We start from the raw sequence: 23,484 nt of genomic DNA on the forward strand, positions 1-23,484 counted from the left end.
GTCTGTGTTTGCGTCCCACAGCAGCAGTGAAAAATCTGCCAATTATTGAGCATTTCGCGAAATAGCCGCATCTAAAGGAGATTGTCAGCAATATGGGTGACCTAAGGTCTTAATCAGTAGTACTTATTGAGCGCTTACTGTACACAGAGCACTGTTCTAAGGGCTTGGGAGAGTGAGATAGCAGAGAATATAGTCCAAATCTCCCCATTCATTTAAGGCCCCTCTTCCTTCCTCCCCACTCCTGTCCTGAGTGGCACCTTTCTAATGTTCTGAATTGGGTTGAGAGTTTGAAATAAAGTGCAGGATAAAATAAAGTGCAAGTGAGAAAACACTGACCAATTGCATTCTGGTGTTCAGTATTGAAAGGTCATCCTCTTCTTAAATCTTCTCTGACAGTGCCTGGCCTGTGCCTCCAAGGACTACAGATAATCATGGTACTTTTGTCTCAGTGATGTCCATATCCTTCTCATTAGGAGTGTGAGTCCCATATGGGACAGGGACTGTGTCCAACCCGATTTGGTTGTATCCACCCCAGACTTGGTACAGTGCCTGGCACGCAGTAAGCGCTTAACAAATACCAAAATTATTATTATTATTATCCTGAGAATTTCAGCAAGAAACCCAGATCTCCCTCAGAGCTTTCTGTATGGCACAATCTAATGAACTTCAGTCCTGGTCAGTTTGATGACTGTATATTGACTAGAAAACTATGCTTAGCTCTCTGAGCCAGCAGTGAAGAGAGTGGCTCTCCCATGAAATACAGAAATGCCGTAATCTGTCTTCTACTGTTTTATCAACATGTCACAGGATATGTTCAGATTCGGGTATTAATGCCTTTTTTTCTCTGGTACCTGGCTTTCCAGAAGTGTCAGCACTCGGTGTAGATGTGTCAAGTGTGGAAAAACTGCTGCAGCAATGCTGCAATCCCTGTCCCCAGTGTCCATGTTTGGGAAGAGGAGAAGCGGGGAAGACAGCATTTATTAGAGTGGGGATCCGCACCAAACTGAGAATTGATTATAGGAAAGCCACTTGACTGTGGAATACCTGGGCCCTCTTGCCAGATTTCTTCCCAGAGGAAAACAGGACCAGGATTTCTGCCCTAAACCATCCCCCTGCCGTTTGGCCACTTCACCCCTCAATCTCTGATGATTGGAATGAAATGAAGTAATCTGTTGAAGAACATTTGTCACTGCTTTTCCCTTCATTTTTGACAAACTTCTGCTTCCCAGATCTCAGTTCTGGGGCTTGATTTTGGAAGGTGGCTCTCTCCCACACTGCAAGGCTTTTTCCCACTAATGGGGACACAGAAAGGCCCTGTCACCATTTTCAAATGGCTTCTTCGTGCATCTGGCTCTGTGGGTTGTTTCTAAAATTTGGCCATCAGTACTTAAAGCTGAATGGAGGGGTGTTAGGGACTCTCATTTATGTGGCTTTTCTTTTTCTCTTTCCAGGAAACCCCAAAGGTGCGATGCTAACCCATGGAAATGTCGTTGCTGATTTTTCAGGCTTTTTGAAAGTGACAGAGGTGAATACAGCAGTTTCATAAAGCAGATGTCATATCCAGGACTTCTTAAAACTGCAGGTTTCTTTTTCATTTGCACTCTAGAATGTCCTCCCTGATCTGCTCCCACCCCCAACCCCCTACTCCCAATCCTTACACACACAAAAACCCTCTTTTGCATCAATGGAATATTTAAAAATCCCAACTGTGACATGTGCCTTCGCAGCAGAAGAGTATTCTGTGATTGCCGGACCGTAAAAAAGCCCATTAAGTGAATTCTTAAATTGTGTCTAAAACACATGGAATTGAAAATACAAAAATCTGCCCATTAAAATGCTGGACCAGAGATTAAGTGGACCACTCTATATACTTAAAGGATTCTCAAAAACTTTAGCTGGTGTTCTTGGTAATATGTACTCTGTTATATTCTATAAAATAAAGCCTACCTTTGACATTATATAACCCCAAAATAATGAATTACAATCATCTTTTAATATAAAGAAGAAGAAGCAGCGTGGATAGAGCACAGGCCTGGAAGTCAGAAGGTCATGGGTTCTAATCCCGGCTCCACCACATTTCTGCTGTGTGACCTGGGGCATGTCATTTCACTACTCTGGGCCTCAATTACCTCATCTGTAAAATGGGGATTAAGAGTGAGAGCCCTGTGTGGGACAGGGACTGTGTCCAACCTGACTACCTTGTATATACCCCAGTACTTAGAACAGTGCTTGGTACATAATAGGCACTTTAAAAATACTATAATAGTAATAATTATTATTATATTGCAAGTTTCAGAGCAGTCAAGTTCCTTTACCCTATTATAGCTCATTCGTGATATGAAAGGTCTTTGACAATCTCTGCTGCTGACCTGAACACCTGACTAGCTTTCTTCTCTGCCCAAACCAGTTCAGTGGGTGACAAGACTTCAAAAGAAACATGAGCTTACCATCTAGCCTCCTTGGTGTCCCTGACATCAATGTTGGTGATGCAGGCAAAGTACCCATGTCACTGGTACTGGAATCTGAAGGTCTTCCATCTCCGTTACTTGATTTCTTCTAGTCTATAGTATTGTGTGGCCCCCATGATATACCTACACAGGTGCTCAATAAATATGATTTATTGATTGATAATAAAAAGGAGTCCTTTTAATTATCAATCAACCAATCATATTTATTGAGCGCTTTCTGTGTGCAGAGCACTGTACTAAGCACTTGGGAGACACATTCCCAGCCCACAATGAGCTTACAGTCTAGAGAGGGAGACAGATATTAATATAAATGATAAATTTTGGGTCTGTACATAAGTGCTGTGGGGCTGGGGGAGGGGTGAATAAAGGGTGGAATTCCCAGTGGAAGGGTGGTGCAGAAGGGAGTGGGAGAAGAGGAAATGAGGGTCTAGTCAGGGAAGACTTCTTTGAGGAGATGTGCCTTCAGTAAGACTTTAAAGGAGGGAGAGTGAGTGTCTGTCAGATAAAGGGGGAGGCTGTTCCAGGCCAGAGGCAGGATGTGGGCAAAAGATTGGCAGCTAGTTAGATGAAATCGTGGTTTCATAAGTATGTTAGCATTAAAAGAGTGAAGAGTGTGTGTTGGGTTGAAGTAGGAAAGCAGTGAGGTAAGGTAGGAGGAGGCAAGGTGATTGGGTGCTTTAAATTGCGATATTTCTTATTAATAATAATAACTGTGGTATTAAGTGCTCAACTAAGTGCTCTCTGCAGTCTGCTAAGTGCTAGGGTTGATACAAAATAATCATAAAAATGGAGAAGCTGTTTAGCCTGGTTGGTAGAGCACAGGTCTGGGAGCCAGAAGGTCTTGGGTTCCAATCCCAGTTTTGCCATTCATCTTTTATGTGACAACCTTGGGCAAATCACTTAACTTCTCTGTGCCTCAGTTACCTCATCTGGAAGATGGGGATTAAGACTATGAGCCCTATGTGGACAGTCTATGGACTGTGTTCAGCCTGATTACCTTATATCTACTCCAGCTGTTACTACAGTGCCTGGCACATAGTAAGTGCTTAACAAATACCTAAAAAAATCAGGTCAAGATGTATTTAGTACTAGTTTAAATAGAAGATAATGGGATCAGACACGTTCCCTATCCCTCATAGGGATCACAATCTAAAAGGGAGGGATTCCCATTTAAAAGATGAGGAATCTAAGGCACAGAGAGACTAAGGGACTTGCCCAGGGTCACACAGCAGGCCAGTGGCTGGAGCCAAGACTAGATCCTGGCTTTCCTGACTCCCAGTCCCATTCTACTTTTAGTTTATCCCTGTGCTTGTGCTGCCTATGACGGGGCAGGGATATGGGCAAGGACACAGGCAGGGGCGAGTCTTGGTGGGGTTTGGCTCAACAATGTAGGTGCCCAGAGCTCCATTCATTCATTCAGGCATATTTATTGAGTGCTTACTATGTGCAGAACACTGTACTAAGTGCTTGGAATGTACAATTCTGCAACAGAGACAATCCCTGCCCAAAAACAAGCTCCAGTGATCCTGTATCCATTTTTCTACGAGTCCATAAAATCTCTGGAATTTGAGGACCCAGCGTCCAACCTGGTGACCCAGGCACCTGAAATTTGGTTGGAGTAAATGGATATTCCAGAGGTGTAACTGAACATGGATGGGATCATGGGGTGACGTTAGGAGTTGATTCTAATCGTGACAAACCTCAACTGTATTTTCAGCTACCCCAGTTTTAATATTGCTGGGGGGGGGGGCGGTGGTCATCCAAAAAAGACAAACCCAAGAACTAAAATATCTATCTGAATAGGAAAACCTGGGTGGCATGAAAAGCAGCATGGCCTAGTGGAAAGAGTCAGAGGACCCGGGTTCTAATCCCAGCTTCACCATTTCTCTGCTTTGTGAACTGGGGCAAGTCACTTATTTCTCTGTGCCTTGGTTTCCTCTTCTGTGAAAATGGGGATCAAATCCTTTTCCCTCCTACAGAGACTGTGAGGCCCATGTGGACAAAAACTGGGCCCAACATGATTATTTTGTATCTACCCCAGAGCTTAGCACAGTGTTTGGCACAGTGAGCTCTAGACTCTAAGCTCCTCCCTCTAGACTGTAAGCTACTTGTCAGTAGGAAACATGTCCACCAACTCCATTATATTGTATCTCCTAAGCATTTAGTACAATGTTCTGCATACAGTAAGTGCTCAATAAATGATTGTCAGAAAGCACTTAACAAGTACTATTATTATCATCATTATTATTATTATTTCAGAATTGAGACGATAAAAAAGGGCAGGTGGGAAGTGCAGTATTATGTGTGGTTCTGAGATAATTGAGAAAAAATACTGTTCTTTGAATTGGCATTTAACAAAAAGGAAACTAAAATATAGTATCGACTTTTCTGCACCAAGCTTCTCTCTAAAGGTTTAATAGCAGACAGTTTCATAGCAGTTGAAAAATAAAGTGTCATTTGTTTACTATGAAGAGAAAAACAAGTTTCAAGCTTCCTATAGAAGAAAAATGTGTAATGTTTTTGACAGACTGGCTTTTTTTTATGGAGCAGAAGATATTTTCATGTATGTGTCTAGCAGCAGCAGTGGTAAATCTGCAAATCTGTTTTGGTAAATAGCCACATTTAAAGGAGATTGTCAGCAATATAACATGACCTTAATCAATCAGTAGTATTTATTGTGTGCTTACTGTGGGCAGAGCACTGTACTAAGTGCTTGGGAGAGTAGAGTAGAATAAGTGGAAACAACCTCTCCCTCAAGGGATTTACAATCTAGGAGGGGAGACAGATAATAAAATGAATTGCAGGTAGAGGGTAGCAGTAGAGTCTTGATCTGTACACTTGTGCAACCGGGAAAAGGTGAGTACCTAAGGATTTAATTGATGGGAAGCACTGAAGTAGCCTGAGGTGAGGAGATAGGGTGGGAGATTAATCAGGGAAGCCCTCCCCTGAGAAGAAGTGTCATTTCAGAAAGGCTATGAAGGGGGAGGGAGTGCCAGGCATTTGGGAGGGCGAGAGGTCTGTGGCAGAAAAGATTGAGGCATAGTCACTAGGTTGTTTTGAGAGGAGGGAAATGTAGAAGCTGGGGTGTAGTAGGAGAGGGGTGAGGATAAGTAGGTGGGAGAGAGCTAATTGAGTGCTTTAAAGCCAACCGTAACCCTCTAACATGACACGAACCAAAATAAAGGACAGTAAAAGCTATGTAAAATAGAAAAAAAATCCAATGAAATGAATGGCTGAATTGTGACAGCTTTTAAAGTTAGGCATAAGCCATCTGCAGCACTGTGTGCATTCACAACATCTAAGTAATTGTGTACATAGTAATTAGTTCTAAATAACCTGCAAACATCTGAGTAAAAAAAAAACCTTCATTAAAGTTGGCGATAAGGCCTTCATTTTTATTTTGGACCATCATCTTGTCTTTGGTAAGAAAAAAAGACCCGAAACTCCATCTCTTATCCAAGAGTGCCTTTCTCCTTTTCCCAGTGGTTGCTGTGAAAGAGGTATGGTCAGTGGTTCAATCATTTCTCCAATGCCCACTCAATGCCGACCTGTGCTCCAATTGTATATGGTCAGGGCTACTCACCATACATTTCACTGGAAAATACATTGCCCCCATTTGCCACATCTGTTTCTACCCTGTAAGGGGATTTCAGGTGGATGAATCTGCAACTCAAACTCCAGCACAAAGGCTAGAGAGAAATTCAATCTATCAGTGGTATTTATAGAGCACTTCGTGAGTGCAAAGCACTGTGCTGAGTGCTTGGGAGAGTACAGCTGAGCAAGACACAGTCCCTGCCCTCAACAGGTCTGCGGTCTAATGGGAAATAGTGGGAGCAAGAAGAAGAGCAAGGAATACCAGGTAGTAGTACTGGTATGTCAGAATAAAGCTGAATAATTGAATATATAATTTTATATATAGATACATATATAGAGTGTATATATATTCTTACGTCCATACACACACATATATACAGGTTCTAAAACAGTGACAAATCCTACATCACCTCTTTCTTCGGAGACAAGAATAAGGAAGAGCCTATAGAAGAGAAGATAACCTCCAAACATAGCAGTATCACCGAACTTCAGGGCACCATCTTGTCTCTTTCCATCTGAATGATACAGGGGATTGACTAGAGGGAGAATCTGTACAGCATAAAATCTACGTTGATTGTCTGCTCAGTAAGTGTGGATTTATCGAGTGAGTGCAGGGTTCCTTAAATAGCTCTACCTTTTTCAGAGCAGATTTTTCTCCGCTGTTTTATATGTGCTCCATTTTGCTCTTTACTATTCCCAGTAACTTAGATTCATGATGTCGTGACCTAACGCTTCGCTTCGTATGCTGCTGTTCTGTTCTTTCCCTTTCCCTCTCCTCTCTCTGTTCCTCTCGACGACCTTTACTGTATACTCCTCTAGTACCATTTTTCCTTTTATTGTTTTATGACTTTCTTGTTGTCTTCCTGTCAGTGTTTCTTTCCTTTCTGTCTCCCATGCCCTTCACCTGCAGAAAGTGATCTTTCCGAGACAGGACGATGTGCTCATCTCCTTCCTGCCTCTGGCTCACATGTTTGAAAGAGTTATACAGGTAAGAAACCTGTCTAAACTGACCGGGCCTTGCGTGGGCTCCTTGTGTTTTTTTCCAGAGTCAGTGGTCTCCCACTTGTGAGGATGTACACATTTCCTATTTGCCTTTAGCACACATGTTTGAGAGAATGGTACAGGTAAGGCCCTAGTGTCAGTGAAGCCCTCTTCCATTGCAAGAAAATCTAACCATTGACAAAAATATCCCATTAAACTAAAATGTTTTATGCCTCCCAAATTGCCTGTGCACAGGCTCAATAAGAAATATGGACTTTCTTGGGGAATTGAGTCTGCAAAAATTTATCCTTTTGCGAATAAATTCCCTTTCCATTCAACATCTATCTCATTTCCAAAGTCCCAACCTAATAACATTACAAATTTTCTGAGTTTAAGAAAAAAAAAAGCATTCTGATTTTCACCCCAAGTTCCACTTTAAAGATTAAAATCCAGTATTTCAAAGGCTGAAAATCAGATCAGTTCAGTATTAGTTTTTCTAAAGATCGAGCCTTCCTAAACAGGGTAAGTAGATATGTTTGTCCATTCAGACAGTATTCTAGAGATGGGTTTCTGTGTGGCTGGCTCCTGATTGTAGATTTATGAAGTTCCCTTCTTGAAAGAAATTAGTGGAGCTTTGAAGGTATATCCATCACTAACATTCCTAGTATGATATAAGCAATAGCATAAAAGCCTTTGCTGTATCTCTTTTTGCCCTCCTTTGTTGATTTTTTTAAAAATTGGGAATTGGTTAATTTAGTGAAACAAAAAGGTAAAGAAAAGGAAGAATCTAGAAGGGGAAAAGTCATGTCTTGGGTCTTTCAAATTTAAAAGAACTAAAGAAAATTGGTTGTTGCCTCTTACATTATGACGTTCTTCTGTCCCCTCTGGGTTGATCTCCAGTGTCCAAGATGGGTTACAGCTCTCTTTCTGCCCAAAAGATGAGAGCCTAAAGACTTTGAAGATTGATGCCAAAATACCTCTATAGGGAAAAAAATAGAGTTTGCTTTTAAAAGCCCTGAGGCTTCTGAGTCCTTGTATTCAATATAGACTATGGGAGCCTATTGCTTTTAAAAAATGAAAAATTTCAATTGTTAATGAATCTTTGGTGAAGAATTTGAATTATTAATGAATCACACTTTGTAGGATGTTCACTGGAAATACTTGAGGCATTTTGGGGAACACATTAGCTCTTGGAGGGTATACTCCATTCTTCTAAAACACAAGTTTTTACTAAGCATCTTGGCTAGAGCACTGCTGGGGAGTTAGGGACCTTTCTTCTGACAACGCGCATCCATCTGGGTACAGCGCAATGTGGGATCAGAAGAAATAGTTGGGTGCATACACACAGCATCGATCTAGGTACGAGGACTCTAAAGTGAGTATTACTTAACGAGGGGTTCAACAAGTATGTAACCCTGCATTATTGGAGATCAGAGTGTACTCAACAACAGGAGACTGCTTCATCAAACCAAATCCATACCCTCGAGACCCAAAAGAGTTAATTCAGTTTGTGAAGGTACCTAATGTCCAATTAAGGAGCTGCTCACACACTTGGAGAATCTGGCTTGTAGATGAGGATCATTTTAGCCCTTTGCCCCTCCACCGTGAGGCCCAAGGCCCCTCTATATCCTCTACCCCATCCTCACTGTCTCCCTACATGGGGACTTTGTTCAGCATTGTGCTTTGAATGTTTTCCAGCTCTAAAGAATTAGAGGCATCTTTAGAGACATGCAGGAGAACTTGGATTAATACCGATGCCACTGCCAGTAAAGCATTATGTCCTTCCTGGGTCTGCCCCATTCATTCATTCATTCAATCATATTTATTGAGCACTTACTGTGTGCAAAGCACTGCCAAGCCAATTCCAAAGCTGCACAAAAGCTTATCCTCGTATATCTCCTTACAAGGCATTTTCCTCTGAATTGAAAAGCCCAGTCCTATAATTACTGCCCAAGGAGACTGAAAGAAATAGGACCATCTTGCTGATTAAACATCATCCCGACAATTTAGCTTGATTACAGAGCAAGAAAGGTTGTGCGTTGGAGTCTGGAAAACTGAAACAAGATGCTTAGGTCTTGATTCTGTTCTTTCAAAATTGGCCCACCGCTGCCTGAAGAATGGGATGGCTTAGGCGGGAATTTGTACTGACCCGACCCTTCTGCGATACAAGGAGCTGCAGGGAATAAGCACCATTCAAGAAGAAAGTCCCCCAATAAGATGACTGTGGAGGCAGACTATAGAATGGTGTGGCAGGGGGTGATAAGTGCTAACTGCTATTCCAGCTTCCAGGGTTGGGTGGGAAGGGTTATTTAACCAAGACACTTCCTAAAGCAATATTTTTCTTCCATAATTTTTTTTCCCCTTTAACAGTCCGTGGTCTATTGCCATGGGGGACGAGTTGGATTCTTTCAAGGAGATATTCGTCTTTTATCTGATGATATGAAAGCCCTGCGTCCCACCATTTTTCCAGTTGTCCCAAGGCTGTTGAACCGAATGTATGATAAGGTGAGTTTAGTTTCAGTAAGAACAGACGGAGAAACTGGCTCAATCCTTTCTTGCGATATGTAGGTTTCTGACTTTTCATGCTTGCCTGTCCTACCTTTCCTAAGAGTGAATAACATTGTGAGCCAAAGGAATTAAAGCTGAAATGCTTACTGCTTTCTCTGCCTTTGGGCTAGATATGAGCCACATTCTGCCTCTAAGCAGAATGGATTTTCATCTACTTTTGGTAGCTTTAGATGAAGGAAGAAAGAGGGAGGGAGGAAGCAAAGGAGGGAGGGGAGGGAGGAAGTGAGGGAAACGAAGTGAGGGAAGGGAAAGAATGAATGAGTGAACAAACAGCTCCTGGCAGTGTCAGACCCTTCTTCCATGAATAACATGTTTCAACATTAATAAGCTTTCATTTCCCTTCTGACTCCACCCACACATCATAGGAAGTAGAAGGGTCTACAGTAAATTCATAGAGTGAAGACTCCAGTAGCCCACGGGGATTGGGTAAGAATGTAGCTCCCACTCCACACAGAATGAGAGCAAGTTGCCCAGCATTCTCGAGCAAATCCAAAAATGGCAATAAATTGTATTATTTAGTGGGGCAGTCAAGTGCACTAAGTCTAATTCTTCCATCAAAGTGGCCACTACCATTCTCCCACCCTTCCTATATATTGCCATACCCAGAGTCTATCTCTTAGAAATAATTTCAATGTTAATGATGATGATAACAGCAATAACTTAAAATAAATTGGAAGAGTGCTCCAGATCGATCTGGCATTATTGTGCATGATCTTACGTCTTTTCTCTTGCTATTTTTATGTTTGCAGTAGTTCATGGGGCTCATTGAGTCCTTCAAAAAGCCTAGAAGGCTTCCCTCATGGACTCCCCAAATTAGTAGTTTCAGAGAAAACGTTCTGGCTGTGAAGATTTCATGACGAATAGAAGTTTTCTTCCATCTTGTTTTGTCTCAGATCTTCAGCCAGGCTGATACGCCTCTAAAACGCTGGCTTCTAGAATTTGCAGCAAAACGTAAAAAGGCCGAGGTTCGGAGTGGAATCATTAGAAATGACAGTATATGGGATGAACTTTTCTTTAATAAGATTCAGGTAAGCTGTGAAATGGGTGAGCCCTAGATTGGGCAATTTGCCAGGGAGTTCTAAAAGTTCTGGCGGCTTGAGGAGTCTTAAGTGCTCTCGGGCCAAGGGTCAGCTAATAAAACCATATTCTAATCCCAGCTTTGAATCCTGGGTTCTAATCCTGGTTCTGCCACTTTTCTGCTGTGTGTCCTTGGTCCTGTTACTTAACTTCTCTGTGCCTCAATTACCTTATGTGTAAAATGGGAATTAAGTCTGTGAGCCCTATATGGGACATAGACTGTGTCCAAACTAATTAGCTTTTATCTACCCCAACACTTATTAGGGCCTGGAACATAGTAAGTGCTTAACAAATACCACAAAAAAACAAACCAACCATAAGCATTGCCCTTCCTGGATCAGAATAAAGGTTCATTCAGCCCAACATCCAATCTTTAATGGGAAAGATTTGGAAGAAGTACATGTTGGTTGCTCTTTAATCCTAAAGTTTAAGAAGGTACAAGCTAACTTTTGTTTTACCTCCCTAACTTTAGAAACAGTGTGATCTAGTGGACAGACCATTGGTCTGGGAGTCAGAGGCTCAGGGTTCTAATCCTGGTTCCACCACTTGTCTGCTGTTTGACTTTGGGGGAACCACTTAAGTTCTCTGCATCTCAGTGTCCTCAACTGTAAAATGGAGATTCAGTACCTGTTCTCTCTCCTATTTAGACTGTGAGCACTGTGTGAGACAAGAACTGAGCCTAACCTGATTATCTTGTATCTTCTCCAGTGTTTGATACAGTGTATGGCACTTAGTAAGCACTTAACATATACCACAGTTATAATAATAATCATTATTAAGGTTAATCAGCATGGTTTAGTGGACAGAGCACAGGCCTGGGAGTCAAAGGGCGGGTCTTCTAATGCCGGCTCTGCCACATGTCTGCTGTGTGACCTTGGGCAAATCACTTCACTTCACTTTGTGCCTCAGTTATCTCATCTGTATATTAGGGATTAAGACTGTGACCCTCAGGTGGGACAGGGACTGTGTCCAACATAATTACCTTGTATCTACCCCAGTGCTTAGAACAGTGCTTGACACATGGTAAGCACTTGATAAATACCACAACAATAATAATAAAATTATCATTATTAATCCCCTTGCACTCTCCTGTACCATTGAACCTACTGATATTTTCTACTTGCACAACTTTCTGAGGGAACCAATTACATTTGCTTACCCCCTGCTAGGTGAAGAAGGTTCATTTTGTTTTATTTTAACCTATCTCGCTATAGCTTCAATAAAGGCTCCTGCAAAATGTACTCACACTTGGTGACCAGTTCTGTGCTTGCCTTGAACACTCCCAGCATGATTTTTGTATACTGCAGTCATATCCTCTTATAATCTCTTTGGGTTTTTTTATTATTTCCCTGCACCTCAGTTTTCTTTTTTACCCAGAGAGGCAGGATTTCCATTTTATACAGTGCTGTTCCACATCCCACTTGCAGATTAGACTACCTTGTGATCAGGCTGTTCCCACAAGAATAATAACATTTATTAAGCATTTACTGTGTGCCAAGCACTGTGGATGGAATGACATCTGGCTTCTTTCCCAGCTCCAGAAATAAATCTAGTTCCAGTTCAGTTTGAAAGGTTTGAGTTGAAAGATTTGAGTCTGGATCAGGGCAAACCCGTATTTTAAAAATATTTTGTGACAGTGCAGTGGCGAACTCTATTTTTAGTTTTAGAAGTGGATCCTTTTAAATTCTGCACTATTTGCCCTCTGACTTGCAGAGATAAAGAATTGAAAGGGATTTTTTTTTTCTAGTAAGTGATGCAAAGCAGATGAGCCATATATTGATTAGGAATCTGGAAGAAAAGGCAATGTCATCAAAATTTAGAAATAGGAAAAAATCAGTCATCATTACTCAGCTTTTCTGGGAGTTGGAGGGCTTTGTGAATAGTGTACACATATTTGAAGGATATCAGCATGAGGGAAAAATCAGAGATAGTGAAGGGGCTCCCCAAAATGACATATTTAATAACAGCCATTAGAATGGAAAGGAAGAATTTGGTTACATCATTTAATTATGCTAATGCTGAATTTATTTAGTCCGATTTGAGCTTCAGACCTTTTTTTTTTTGTAGGTGATATGGCTTTTCTAGTCATTCTAGCATCTCTTGCAGTTATAAGTCCTTGATACCCCTTAAGCACTTGATATTCACCCCATACCCACAACACTTGTGTGCATATCCTTATACTCCCCCTTTTCCCCTGTCAGTAATTTATTTTAATATCCATCTCCCCCTCTAGACTGTACTCTCACTGTGGGCAGTGGTCATGTCAACCAATTCTATTGGTACACAGTAAGTGCTCAACAAATACCACAGATTGATCCCTGAATTTCTTTTAGGTTAATTATGTTTTGATCCTCTAAATTCCCCATCTCTTTCTGACCTTGAACTATGTTTCAATTTTGATCTGAGGTCTAGCTTGACTGCCACGTGGGTTAGAGGTTGCTGTGGGCTGTCTGCTGGGTCTTGTCCTGTCTTATGCCGTCGAGTCATTTCCAACCCATAACGACACCATGGACACATCTCTCCCACAAAACCCCGCTCTCCATCTGCAATTGTTCTGATAGTATATCCATAGAGTTTTCTTGGTAAAAATCCAGAAGTGGTTTACCACTGCCACCATCCAAGCAGTAAACTCGAGTCTCTGCCCTCGACTCTCTCCTGTGCCGCTGCTTCCAGTATGGGTGAGTTTTGACTTGTAGCAGATTGCCTTCCACTCGCTAGCCACTGCCCAAGCTAGGATCGGCTCTATACAAAACTAGATCATGTGTCATGGGTCTCTGATAGTTGTCATTGTTTTCCGTTATCTTTCAGGCAAGCCTCGGGGGCTGTGTAAGGATGATTGTCACCGGTGCGGCTCCCGCATCTCCTACTGTCCTCGGTTTCCTTCGGGCAGCTTTGGGGTGCCAAGTATGTGGGGAGGGGATACCTTGTATGTGGGGTGTGTGGGGACTGGGTTAACATATCTAGTGGTATTACACCAAAATTACATCAAATTTTGAGGATACAGACCTACATGGTAGAATCTCCCTTCTTTCTATTCAAAACACATTCAATCTGAGCATAGAGTGTGCCAAGGCTAGTTAAATACCTTATGGAAACTAAGAGCCCCTCCATTTTGTGATGGGACGATAGGTCATTGGCCACAATCCTCATCAGAATAAATCGGAAGTTTAGCATTTTCAATGTCTGCACCTCTTTCAATATGCAAAACATTTACTGGCCCAGGAGTAAGACCTATATTATTTTCCTTTCACTTTTTAATTGAGAAATAACCATTTGTTTGTTAAATTTACTTAGTTTGATCCATATTAAATACCATCCGTTATTTATGAGAGTAAAACAAATGCAAAATCTACATATTTTTATCAATGTGCTTAGATCTTAATCCTTTAAGAGTTTGGTAATATATTATAAGGATATATGAATTATGCAAAGCTTTTAGAATGAGCTAATGTATTCTATAGCTAAATTAATCATATCAAAATTTTCTCACACAAATATTATTACCCAGCACCATTTAGGGAAAAATAACTTAAATAACTTTCTTATAATTGTATTCATTATTGGGATCTTTATTCAGAATAACATATAATTACACATCATCCCCAGCACTCATCATAATGACTTTTCCAATTTAAGGTATTCTTGAATTATTTCTTATATTGCAAATTTTTTACAAGAAGCAGCATGGCCTAGTGGAAGGAGTATGGACCTGGGATTTAGAGTGCCTGGGTTCTAATCCTGGCTCCACCACATGTCTGCTGGTGAACTTGGGCAAGTCATTTAACCTGTCTGCCTCAGTGACCTCATCTATAAACTGGGTTTAAAACTGTGAGCCCCACCAAGGGACATGGACTTTGTTCAACCTGATTAGCTTGTACCTACCCTAGGGCTTAGCACAGAGCCTTGGACATAGTAAGCACTTAACAAATACCATTAAAAAATACACTTGAGGGAGATATCTCCTTTGTGTAATATACAGTTATGAACAAATGCATTTAAAAATGCATGGCTTTTAAATATTGGTATTTTCAGGTTTATGAAGGTTATGGCCAAACTGAGTGTACTGCTGGATGCACTTTTACTACTCCAGGTGACTGGACTTCAGGTAAGAAATTGGCCAACGAACATCCAAATCTAGAAAGTAATAGTACCGATTCTAGTATGGCGGATACATGTTATACTTGTACAATTAATGCAAATGGAGTATGAACAGCCAAGGACCATTTTGTCATTAAATCACATTCCTTAGCAGACAGTGTGTGAGGACACATACAAGCAGCATGGTGTAGTGGATAGAGCCCGGCCCTGGGAGTCAGAAGTTCATGGGTTCTAATCCTGGCTCTGCTGCTTTTCTGCTGTGTGACTTTGGGCAAGTCACTTCACTTCTCCGGGCCTCAGTTACCTCATCTGGAAAATGGGGATTGAGATGTGAACCCCATAAGGGACAGAGACCGTGTCCAACCCAATTTTCTTGTACCCACCGCAGTGCTTAGTACACTGCCTGGCACATAGTAAGCACTTAACAAATGCCATTTTTATTACTATTAAAATAATTAGCCACTCTCCACACTGGGCTACATAACTTCTAATTCAGCACCTAGGACAGTTCTTCCCCCAAAATGATTATTAGAATTAAAGCTTATGTTTTATATTAACAATTGTGCATGTGTCAGAATCTAATAGGGATTTTTTTATGGCATTGGTCCTCACCTCTGTCATTCAACCCATGTAGTGTATCTGACACCAAATCCTATCAATTCAGCCTATGACTAGAATCCACTCTCTCATCTCCATCCAAACTGCTACTGGACTGTTTTCGATCCAAGTGTTAAGTGCTGATCCAAATACTTAGTCTATCCCTCCTTGACTACTCCATCAGCCTCCTCGCTGATCTCCTTGCCTCCTGTCTCTTTCTACCCATGTCCATACTTCATTCTGCTGCCCGGACCATCTTCAACAAAATCATTTAGTTAACCTCCAGTGGTCACTCATCTACCTCTGTATCGATCAGAAACTCCTTACCACTGGCTTTAAAACTCTCAATCAGCTTGCCCTTCCTAGTTTATCTCCCTGATTTTCTACTGAATACTTCACTCCTCTAACGCCAGCCTACTCACTGTACCTCCATCTCATCTATCTCACCACTGACCCCTTCCCCACCAACTCCTTGAGGCCTAGAACTCCCTCCCTTTTCATATGTCAGACTGCTACTCTTCTCACCTTGAAAGCCTTATTAAAATCATATGTCTTTAAAGAGACCTTCACCAACTATGCCCTCATTTTCCCTACTCCCTCTCCCTTCTGCATCACCGTTTCACTTGTATTTGTACCTTTAAGGATTCAATATTCTCCTCACCCTCAGCCCCATAGCACTTAATGTACCTATCCATAATTTATTTTAATCATATCCATAATTTATTTCAATGTTTGCCTCCATCTCGGGACTGTATGGTCCTTGTGGGCAGGGTACATGGCTACCAAGTGGGGATTAAGATTGTGAGTCCCACTGAGGGAAATGGACTGTATCCAATCTGATTAACTTGCATCTTCCCTAGTGTTTAATACAGTGCCTGGCACATAGTAAGCACTTAACAAATACCATTAAAAAGCACACTTGAGAGAGACAGCTCCTTTGGGTAATATACCATTATGGACAAATATATTTTAAAATGCATGACTGTTTTAAGTATTGGTATTGTATTGTACTCTTCCAATCACTTAGTACAGTGCTCAGCACACAGTAAATTCTCAGTAAATACCATTGATTGACTGATTGATTGATTGATCCTACTTTCACAAGAGTAGAAGTGTCTTTGCCATCTTGGGAATCATATCCCTGTCTTAGATTTTTTTCCCACTATCAATGTATGAACTTCAAATTTTTCATATCTTCAGTGTAATTTTTTCACTAAAATTAATGCACACAGCTCTCTCTTATTCCCAGGAGTAATTTGGCTTCTGGAAGTTGTTATTTGAAAGACAAATAGAAATTAGAAATCTTATCGTAATTGCAAATCTCCTTTTTTGCTACATTGCACCATGTTGAAATGTTGAACTTTTCCATTTTTCAAGAAATTCTGAGCTACTCTAAGTTAACCACTACATAGAGAAATTTCACTCTTCTCCACCAGTATGACACAAACCCAAGGCATGTCAGTATAGAATATGCATACCTTCACAACCCTACAGCATTAAGGTTTTGGAAAGTAAAAATCTTGTTGTCTCAGAAGGGGGTTTTCCAACTGTTAGAATGTGTCCACCAAGGACATTTGGTCACAGAAGTTACAAGATGTTTCAAGTCTGTCTTCTGCACTAGTATGGAGACGCTTTTGGAATTTGACAATTGACTTGTTGATTTTGATTTGTAGGTCACGTTGGGGCTCCTTTGCCCTGTAATTTCATCAAGTTGACAGATGTGGAAGAACTGAACTATTTTGCTTCCAAAGGAGAGGGAGAGGTAAATTAAGCATAGATTTAATTGGGTTGGTTACCTCAAGTGGAAAACAAAGCCCCTCATCTGTTAAACTATGTCATAATGGAACAGTGAGGCATGGCTGCAAAAATGTGCAGTCTGTTACTTCTAGTATTTTAATCTTCTTGCATTAGGTAATCAAATAATTAAGTAAAAGGAAAAATGAAAGAGAAAAAGGAATTATAGTACTGACAGTTTAATTAGAAATGTGGAAATCAGCATTAACCCAAGTGCATTTCATGTCCTGCACCTAATTGATTTACATGGATCTGAGAATTAATACAAGCCTATTCATTACTAGCAGTACAGTTGTTTTCTGTTACAGCTGGGGTTCTAGTTTAATCATCTTTCCTCCTTGCATCTCATGTTCCTTTCATGCTACCCTTACTTCCAATTTTAAGAATCAATGAATGACTGGGATTATAGAGCAGATTGAAGCTTGAAAATTAAATTTGAGCACTCTTTTATGTGTAATATAGTTTAGACCAAAAGGGATTAAAATATTTTTCTGTTATCAGAATCACCTCCCCTAAAAGCGTTCTGGTGATCTTTTTAATCAAATTTAGCATTGTAACTTTCTATTTACTAACAAGAAGGCAATGTTTCATTCCTTTTTTTTTATCTCATCTTACCATTTTCCTATTTCATTTGGAAAATGGCAGGGCCTAAAATGGGGCAAAATGAGAAAAGCTGTAAATGGTTTGATTGCCATGTCACAACTATATCTATGTGACTTTTGCCCAGTGTTGACAGGCCCATGTGATGCCTTGAGCTTTCTTTTCCCCTTCCAGCTGGCCCTTTGAGGCACAAACAAGCACCTCCAAAGTTTCAGGAGGGCTCCCCTCGACCTCCTTTCTATATTCCCTAGCGGCCTCTGTGGCTGTCGATCTCGTCTATCTTGCCTCTGCCCTCTTGCCCACATCTGTCTCCATCCTGGAATGCCCTCCCTCCTGGAATGCCCTCCCTCTTCATGTCCGACCAGGTAATTGCTCTCCCCACCTTCAAAGCTTTATTGAAGGCACATCTCCAAGAGGCCTTCCCTGACTAAGTCCTCCCTTCTGTGCCACCTTTACTTGCTCCCTTTATTCATCACCCCTCCCAGCCCCACTGCACTTATGTATATAGCTGTAATTTTATATATTCACATTAATATCTGTCTCCATCTCTAGACTGTAAACTCATGGACAGGGAATATGTAATTCATTCACTCATTCATTCACTTGCATTTATTGAGAGCTTGCTATGTGAAAAGTGCATCCCAACCCTTAATACAGTGCTCTGCACTCAGTAAGCATTCAATAAATACAATTGACTGACTACGATTGACTGACCATTGCTAAACATGTCTCAGAGATATATATGGAAGCCATCAAAGATGATGCACTTGACCCTGTTCCAGTCTACCCAATCAGCGATATTTATTGAGCGTCACCTGAGTGCTCAGCACTGTATCAAATGGTGCTCTCTCCCCTGCTAGACTGTAAGCTCACTGTCAGCAGAGAACATGCCTATCAATTCTGTTATATTGAACTCTCCCAAGCATCTAGAATAATACCGATGGTATTTGTTAAGCACTTACTATGTGCCAAGCACTGTTCTAAGCGCTACTCTGCATTCAATAAGCACTCTAAATATCACTGATTGTTTTCTCACCAAACTGCTTCTTGAGTGTGACATGGTTTGCATATTCTAGGCACAAAGTCTGTGCAATCTCATAGCAAAAAGCATAAAAAGAAGGGGAAACTAAAGGCTGCCTCCAGAAGGGTTATAAAAGCATGGTCTAGAAGCTGTGGATTGAGGAAGTGGGTTCACTCCGATCTTTCTGTTGCCCATAGTTACTTTTTGCCCATAGTGAAAATGGAAGGGATTTACTCTAAGATCCCGGAGTGCAACAATATTAAGTGCTTTTAAATAAAAATGGACTTAGAGGTCAAGGAACTGTGTACCAGTGTGTACTCCTGTTTCTATCCCTGTCCATCTCCACCCTCTTCAGGTTAATTCCAAGCCATTAACCTCTGCTTTTCACCAGAGCTTTCCCTGCTAATGTCCTATGGCATGACCTAGGTCTATTCTAACAGTAGAAGCTATTTTGGTTTTGAGGGTCATTTGTTTAAGGAAAGCAGCGAGTTTAGGGAAATTTGGTGGATTTAATAGTTACATTTGGTAATCATCTTTGTCTTCTGCAGATATGCGTCAAGGGACCAAATGTTTTCAAGGGTTATTTGAAAGATGATGAGAAGACTAATGAGGCTCTGGACCAGGAAGGCTGGCTTCACACAGGAGACATCGGAAAGTGGTTACCGGTATGTATTTAAGTGACCCGTTATCAATCAATCATATTTATTGAGCACTTACTGTGTGCAGAGCACTGTGCCAAGCATTTGGGAGAGTCCTATACAACAGAATTACCAGACACCTTCCCTGTTAGTCACAGAATCCCTCCTTTTGAGAAGAAAGGACTCTATGCATCAAAATTGCTGTCCCTTATTGTTTCAGGTTAAAGGTAGAAATGCTCTCTAGTGACAAAAGATCTGTTTCCGTATGGGACAAACAGAAGCATTTTCCTTGGCATCCTCTTGTCTCACAATGGCACAAATGATATCTCACATGTCAGGTGGTAGTAATTAGAGAATTTACTAATACAACATTTGACACAATTCCATCCAATAGGCCTCAAAAGTATTGGCTTGAACTGAGTCAAGGGGGGAATTTTTCTGTATCTGGGCCTCTTAGGAAACCCAGGTTTCTACCCTCTTGATGACTACTGTTTAAAGGTTCTTTGGGTTCTCTCTATTCTCCATCCCTCACTTTGCTGCTAGCCTGCCAGGATTCTGGGGCCCAACCTGAGATTCCTCACAGACATTGAGATGTGAGTTTCAAAAGGCCTGAAATGTTAGTCACGCAGGCAAGCTAATGGACATGGGCAAAAGCAGATGTAGGACCAGTAGACTGTAAACTCCTTGTTGGCAGTTGGAAATGTTCCTTGTGCTTATTCTGTATTTTCCCGAGCACTGAGCAAAGGGTAGTAATAATAATAAATACTTCTGGTATTTGTTAAGCACTTACTATGTGCCAGGCACTGTACTAAGAGCTGGGGAAGATACAAGCTGATCAGGTTGGACATAGTCTCCGTCCCACACAGGGCTCACAGTCTTAATATTGCACTGCTTATGCTGTCAGTAAAAATCATTATTACTCCTGCTGCTGCTGCAGCTTGACTGCTGCTCTGAGCATACAGAAATCTGTGTTCTGACATCGGTTCTACCTAAAGCTGGCTAACATGGATGAAGATTGCACATCCAATTTTTTTTTAAATGACAGTTGTTAAACACTTACTGTGTGCCAGGCTCTGTAATAAGCACTGGGGATAGATGCAAGATAAGCAGATTAGATACAGTCCATGTCCCACATGGGGCTCACAGTCTTGATCATCATTTTACAGATGAGGCATGAAGAAGTGAAGTGACTTGCTCAAGGTCACACAACAAAGTGGCAGAGCCAAGATTAGAACCCAGGTCCTCTGACTCCCTGGCCCGTGTTCTGACTCTAGGCCATTCTGCTTCTCAGTGAGGTAAACCCCTGCCTGTCTACTTGTTCCTTGCATTCTGTGCCCCAGCAGGAACCTGCAATGTATTTATTTATATTAATGTCTGTCTCTCTGGCTCCAGACTGTAAGCTCATTTTGGGCGGGGAATGTGTCTGTTTACTGTTCTATCGTACTCTCCCAAGTGCTCAATAAACACAATTGAATGAATGAATGAATGAATGAAACTGTCTGGTAGGGGCGAGAAAGTGCAAGTGGTGCTGCAAGTACGATAAGTGCTTAATATATCAGAGTCAGAGTCAGAATGTGTTCTAATCCTGGATCTGTCATTTGTCTACTGTGTGGCCTTGGGCAAGTCATTTGACTTCTCTGTGCCTCAGTTACCTCAGCCATAAAATGGAGATTAAGACAGTGAGCTCTCTGTGGGACAGGGACTATGTCCAACCCAATTTGCTTGTATCCACCCCAGTGCTTAGTACAGTGCCTGGCACATAGTAAGTGCTTAACAAATGGCATAATAATAATAATAGCAATTATTATTATAAGCAGACACAATGGAGGAACAGTTGGTTATAATAAGAGAAGACAAAGAAGGAAAAGTGAATATGTATCCTATTTGAATGATGCAGTCCGGCTAATATTAGTTTCATGCCTAATGTTTAGGAATGTGCCTAACTGGAATTTCTTAGGAAAAATGATTTCAAAAAATGTCCGTATGCCCTGTTTTGACAAGGCATAGCAAGGCAAGAGCCCCCTTTTGAACCAGACACACATTTTTGACCAGCTCACCATTCCCACTAAAAGTACATAAGAGAATACAGAGATCATATTAGATCAAATTAGCACTATTGACCATTTGCCATTCCTAAAAGATTAGTTGCCCTGGATGAGTTGCTATTTATAATGAATTAAAGTGTGTTTCAATTCCCCAAATATCATTGATTCCACATGTCATATAACTGAGGATAGGTTTATTATGCATAATTAAGGACTGGACATGCCAATTCCTAAATTCTGATTATAGCACCATTCCCAACAGTTTATAATACACTCCTTATTGATGATATTCATTTAGCACCTACTATGCACTAAAAACTGTACTAAGTACTTGGTAGAGTGCAACCGAAGTCCGACAGGTTCCCTGTCCACAGGGAGTTTACGTCTAATCCTTAAGTATTGCACACAGTTGAACACTCATATATAGATACATTGGGTTTTTAAAACTATAAAATAGATTGGGTCTTTGTGAAAAATCAGACAATCCTCCTTTACCTCACAGAGAATGTGGAAATATATAATTCAATTTTGTTAATATTTGGCCTCTGTTCTTTTTTCAGGGACATCCACTCAAATGTTGTTCTATAATCTTTCTTGTCATATTTTTTCCACAATGATGGCTAGATTTTTTTGATTTCTTTGCTCAGACTTATATCTGGAAGGGCTTTAGGTGAATATATTTTACTTTTGTGTCACCTTCTCCTTTGTAATTCATGAGAGGGCAATATCACTATGGTCCTCTTAAGGTGATTTAGTTTTTGAAGTCACATCCTGCCATAAAATGTCCACCGGTCTTCCAGAGCTTAGTTCTTGGCCTGCCCTCATCGAACAGAACTAACCATCAGGTAATTGTTTAGAACTCTCATCTGCAGAGGGTGAACATAGAGTTTTCAACCACAACAGGTTCTTTTATGGTTACTAGTGTATGCACTATTTTTTCTGATGAAAGAGGTGTACCCAATTTGAGTTTGCTTGAGCTAGTAAGCTGATTTTCATAACATTCTGCTCGGATCTATATTCCTAACAATCTTTTAGAGAAAATGTTCTGTTTACTTGTGAAAAGTCATCCAGATAAGTAGCATTGGAATATTTTTTTGTAAACGATTTTTCTTGTCTAACAGACTGGAACTCTTAAAATTATTGATCGAAAAAAGCACATATTTAAACTTGCCCAGGGGGAATATATTGCCCCAGAAAAAATTGAGAATATCTACATCCGAAGTGAACCAGTTGCTCAGATTTACGTCCACGGGGACAGCTTACAGGTAACAATTGACATTCTTTAGCATCCATTATCAGTCATCGATTTTGCTCAAACTGAAATATTTTCATTTGTGAGAACTTTCAGGCATCCACATATTATTGTGAAAGAGAAAATGAAAATCTGGCTGGTTTCAGTACAAAAGCAAAAGCTTTAAGAAAGAGCCATTGTTCTAGCCAGGTTTTCAGAAGTAGAGATTGGTGCTTACTGGAATTCTATATCTAGCAGTTTATAATGTAATTAAATAAGACATTTTTCTAGTATGAAACAAACAAGTGTTAAACAAGCAAGAAAAATGGGCTTCAGTATAATTCTTAGTTTGTACACCGGGATTTATAATGCTTGTAATTTTCAGAGGTAGCCATGCTCGAATTAATTTCACAACCGATTAGGATAGGGATTATAAATGCTAAGCTAAGGATAACATGGAGCGGTGTTAGTGGAAAGAAACTATTGAATTTTATAAGTGAAGTTATTTGGGGGTCATTCCTAATTACTGTGCATGGCATTTTGCTCCCAGCGTTATTCCAATTAGGAGCAGAAAGAAACAAGCGAAGAAAGCTTACATCCTCCCTTAGCTTTAAGCCACTATTGGATTGTTATAATTACAGTATGGTACCCACTTGGACTTTGAAGCTAATTGCTTTGTAATATTCTACTCAAATAGAATATTTAGTGGCCAAGGGCCAGCCTAAAGTAATACTTTCATAATTTTCACGCATCCACATCTGCATGTGATTAC

General features: G+C 40.7%; 1 protein-coding gene across 6 annotated transcripts in view; it reads left to right on the forward strand.

The window, feature by feature from the left end:
• Positions 1-23,484, forward strand: part of ACSL6 (acyl-CoA synthetase long chain family member 6) — a 133,529-nt gene that overhangs the window by 99,958 nt on the left and 10,087 nt on the right. For 4 of the 6 annotated variants that reach the window (XM_007655368.4, XM_007655370.3, XM_007655369.4 and 1 more), the window contains 9 exons: positions 1,452-1,525; positions 7,109-7,186; positions 9,414-9,548; positions 10,505-10,639; positions 13,497-13,592; positions 14,721-14,793; positions 17,057-17,145; positions 19,347-19,463; positions 22,603-22,746. In XM_007655368.4, the coding sequence (XP_007653558.1) occupies positions 1,452-1,525; positions 7,109-7,186; positions 9,414-9,548; positions 10,505-10,639; positions 13,497-13,592; positions 14,721-14,793; positions 17,057-17,145; positions 19,347-19,463; positions 22,603-22,746 (941 nt within the window). Of the gene's footprint in view, positions 1-1,451; positions 1,526-6,972; positions 7,051-7,108; positions 7,187-9,413; positions 9,549-10,504; positions 10,640-13,496; positions 13,593-14,720; positions 14,794-17,056; positions 17,146-19,346; positions 19,464-22,602; positions 22,747-23,484 lie in introns of all 6 variants that reach the window. The other 2 variants (XM_007655367.3, XM_039910203.1) reach the window with 2 other exon arrangements.

This window comes from Ornithorhynchus anatinus, chromosome X1 (assembly GCF_004115215.2).
Source record: "Ornithorhynchus anatinus isolate Pmale09 chromosome X1, mOrnAna1.pri.v4, whole genome shotgun sequence".
NCBI lineage: Eukaryota > Metazoa > Chordata > Mammalia > Monotremata > Ornithorhynchidae > Ornithorhynchus > Ornithorhynchus anatinus.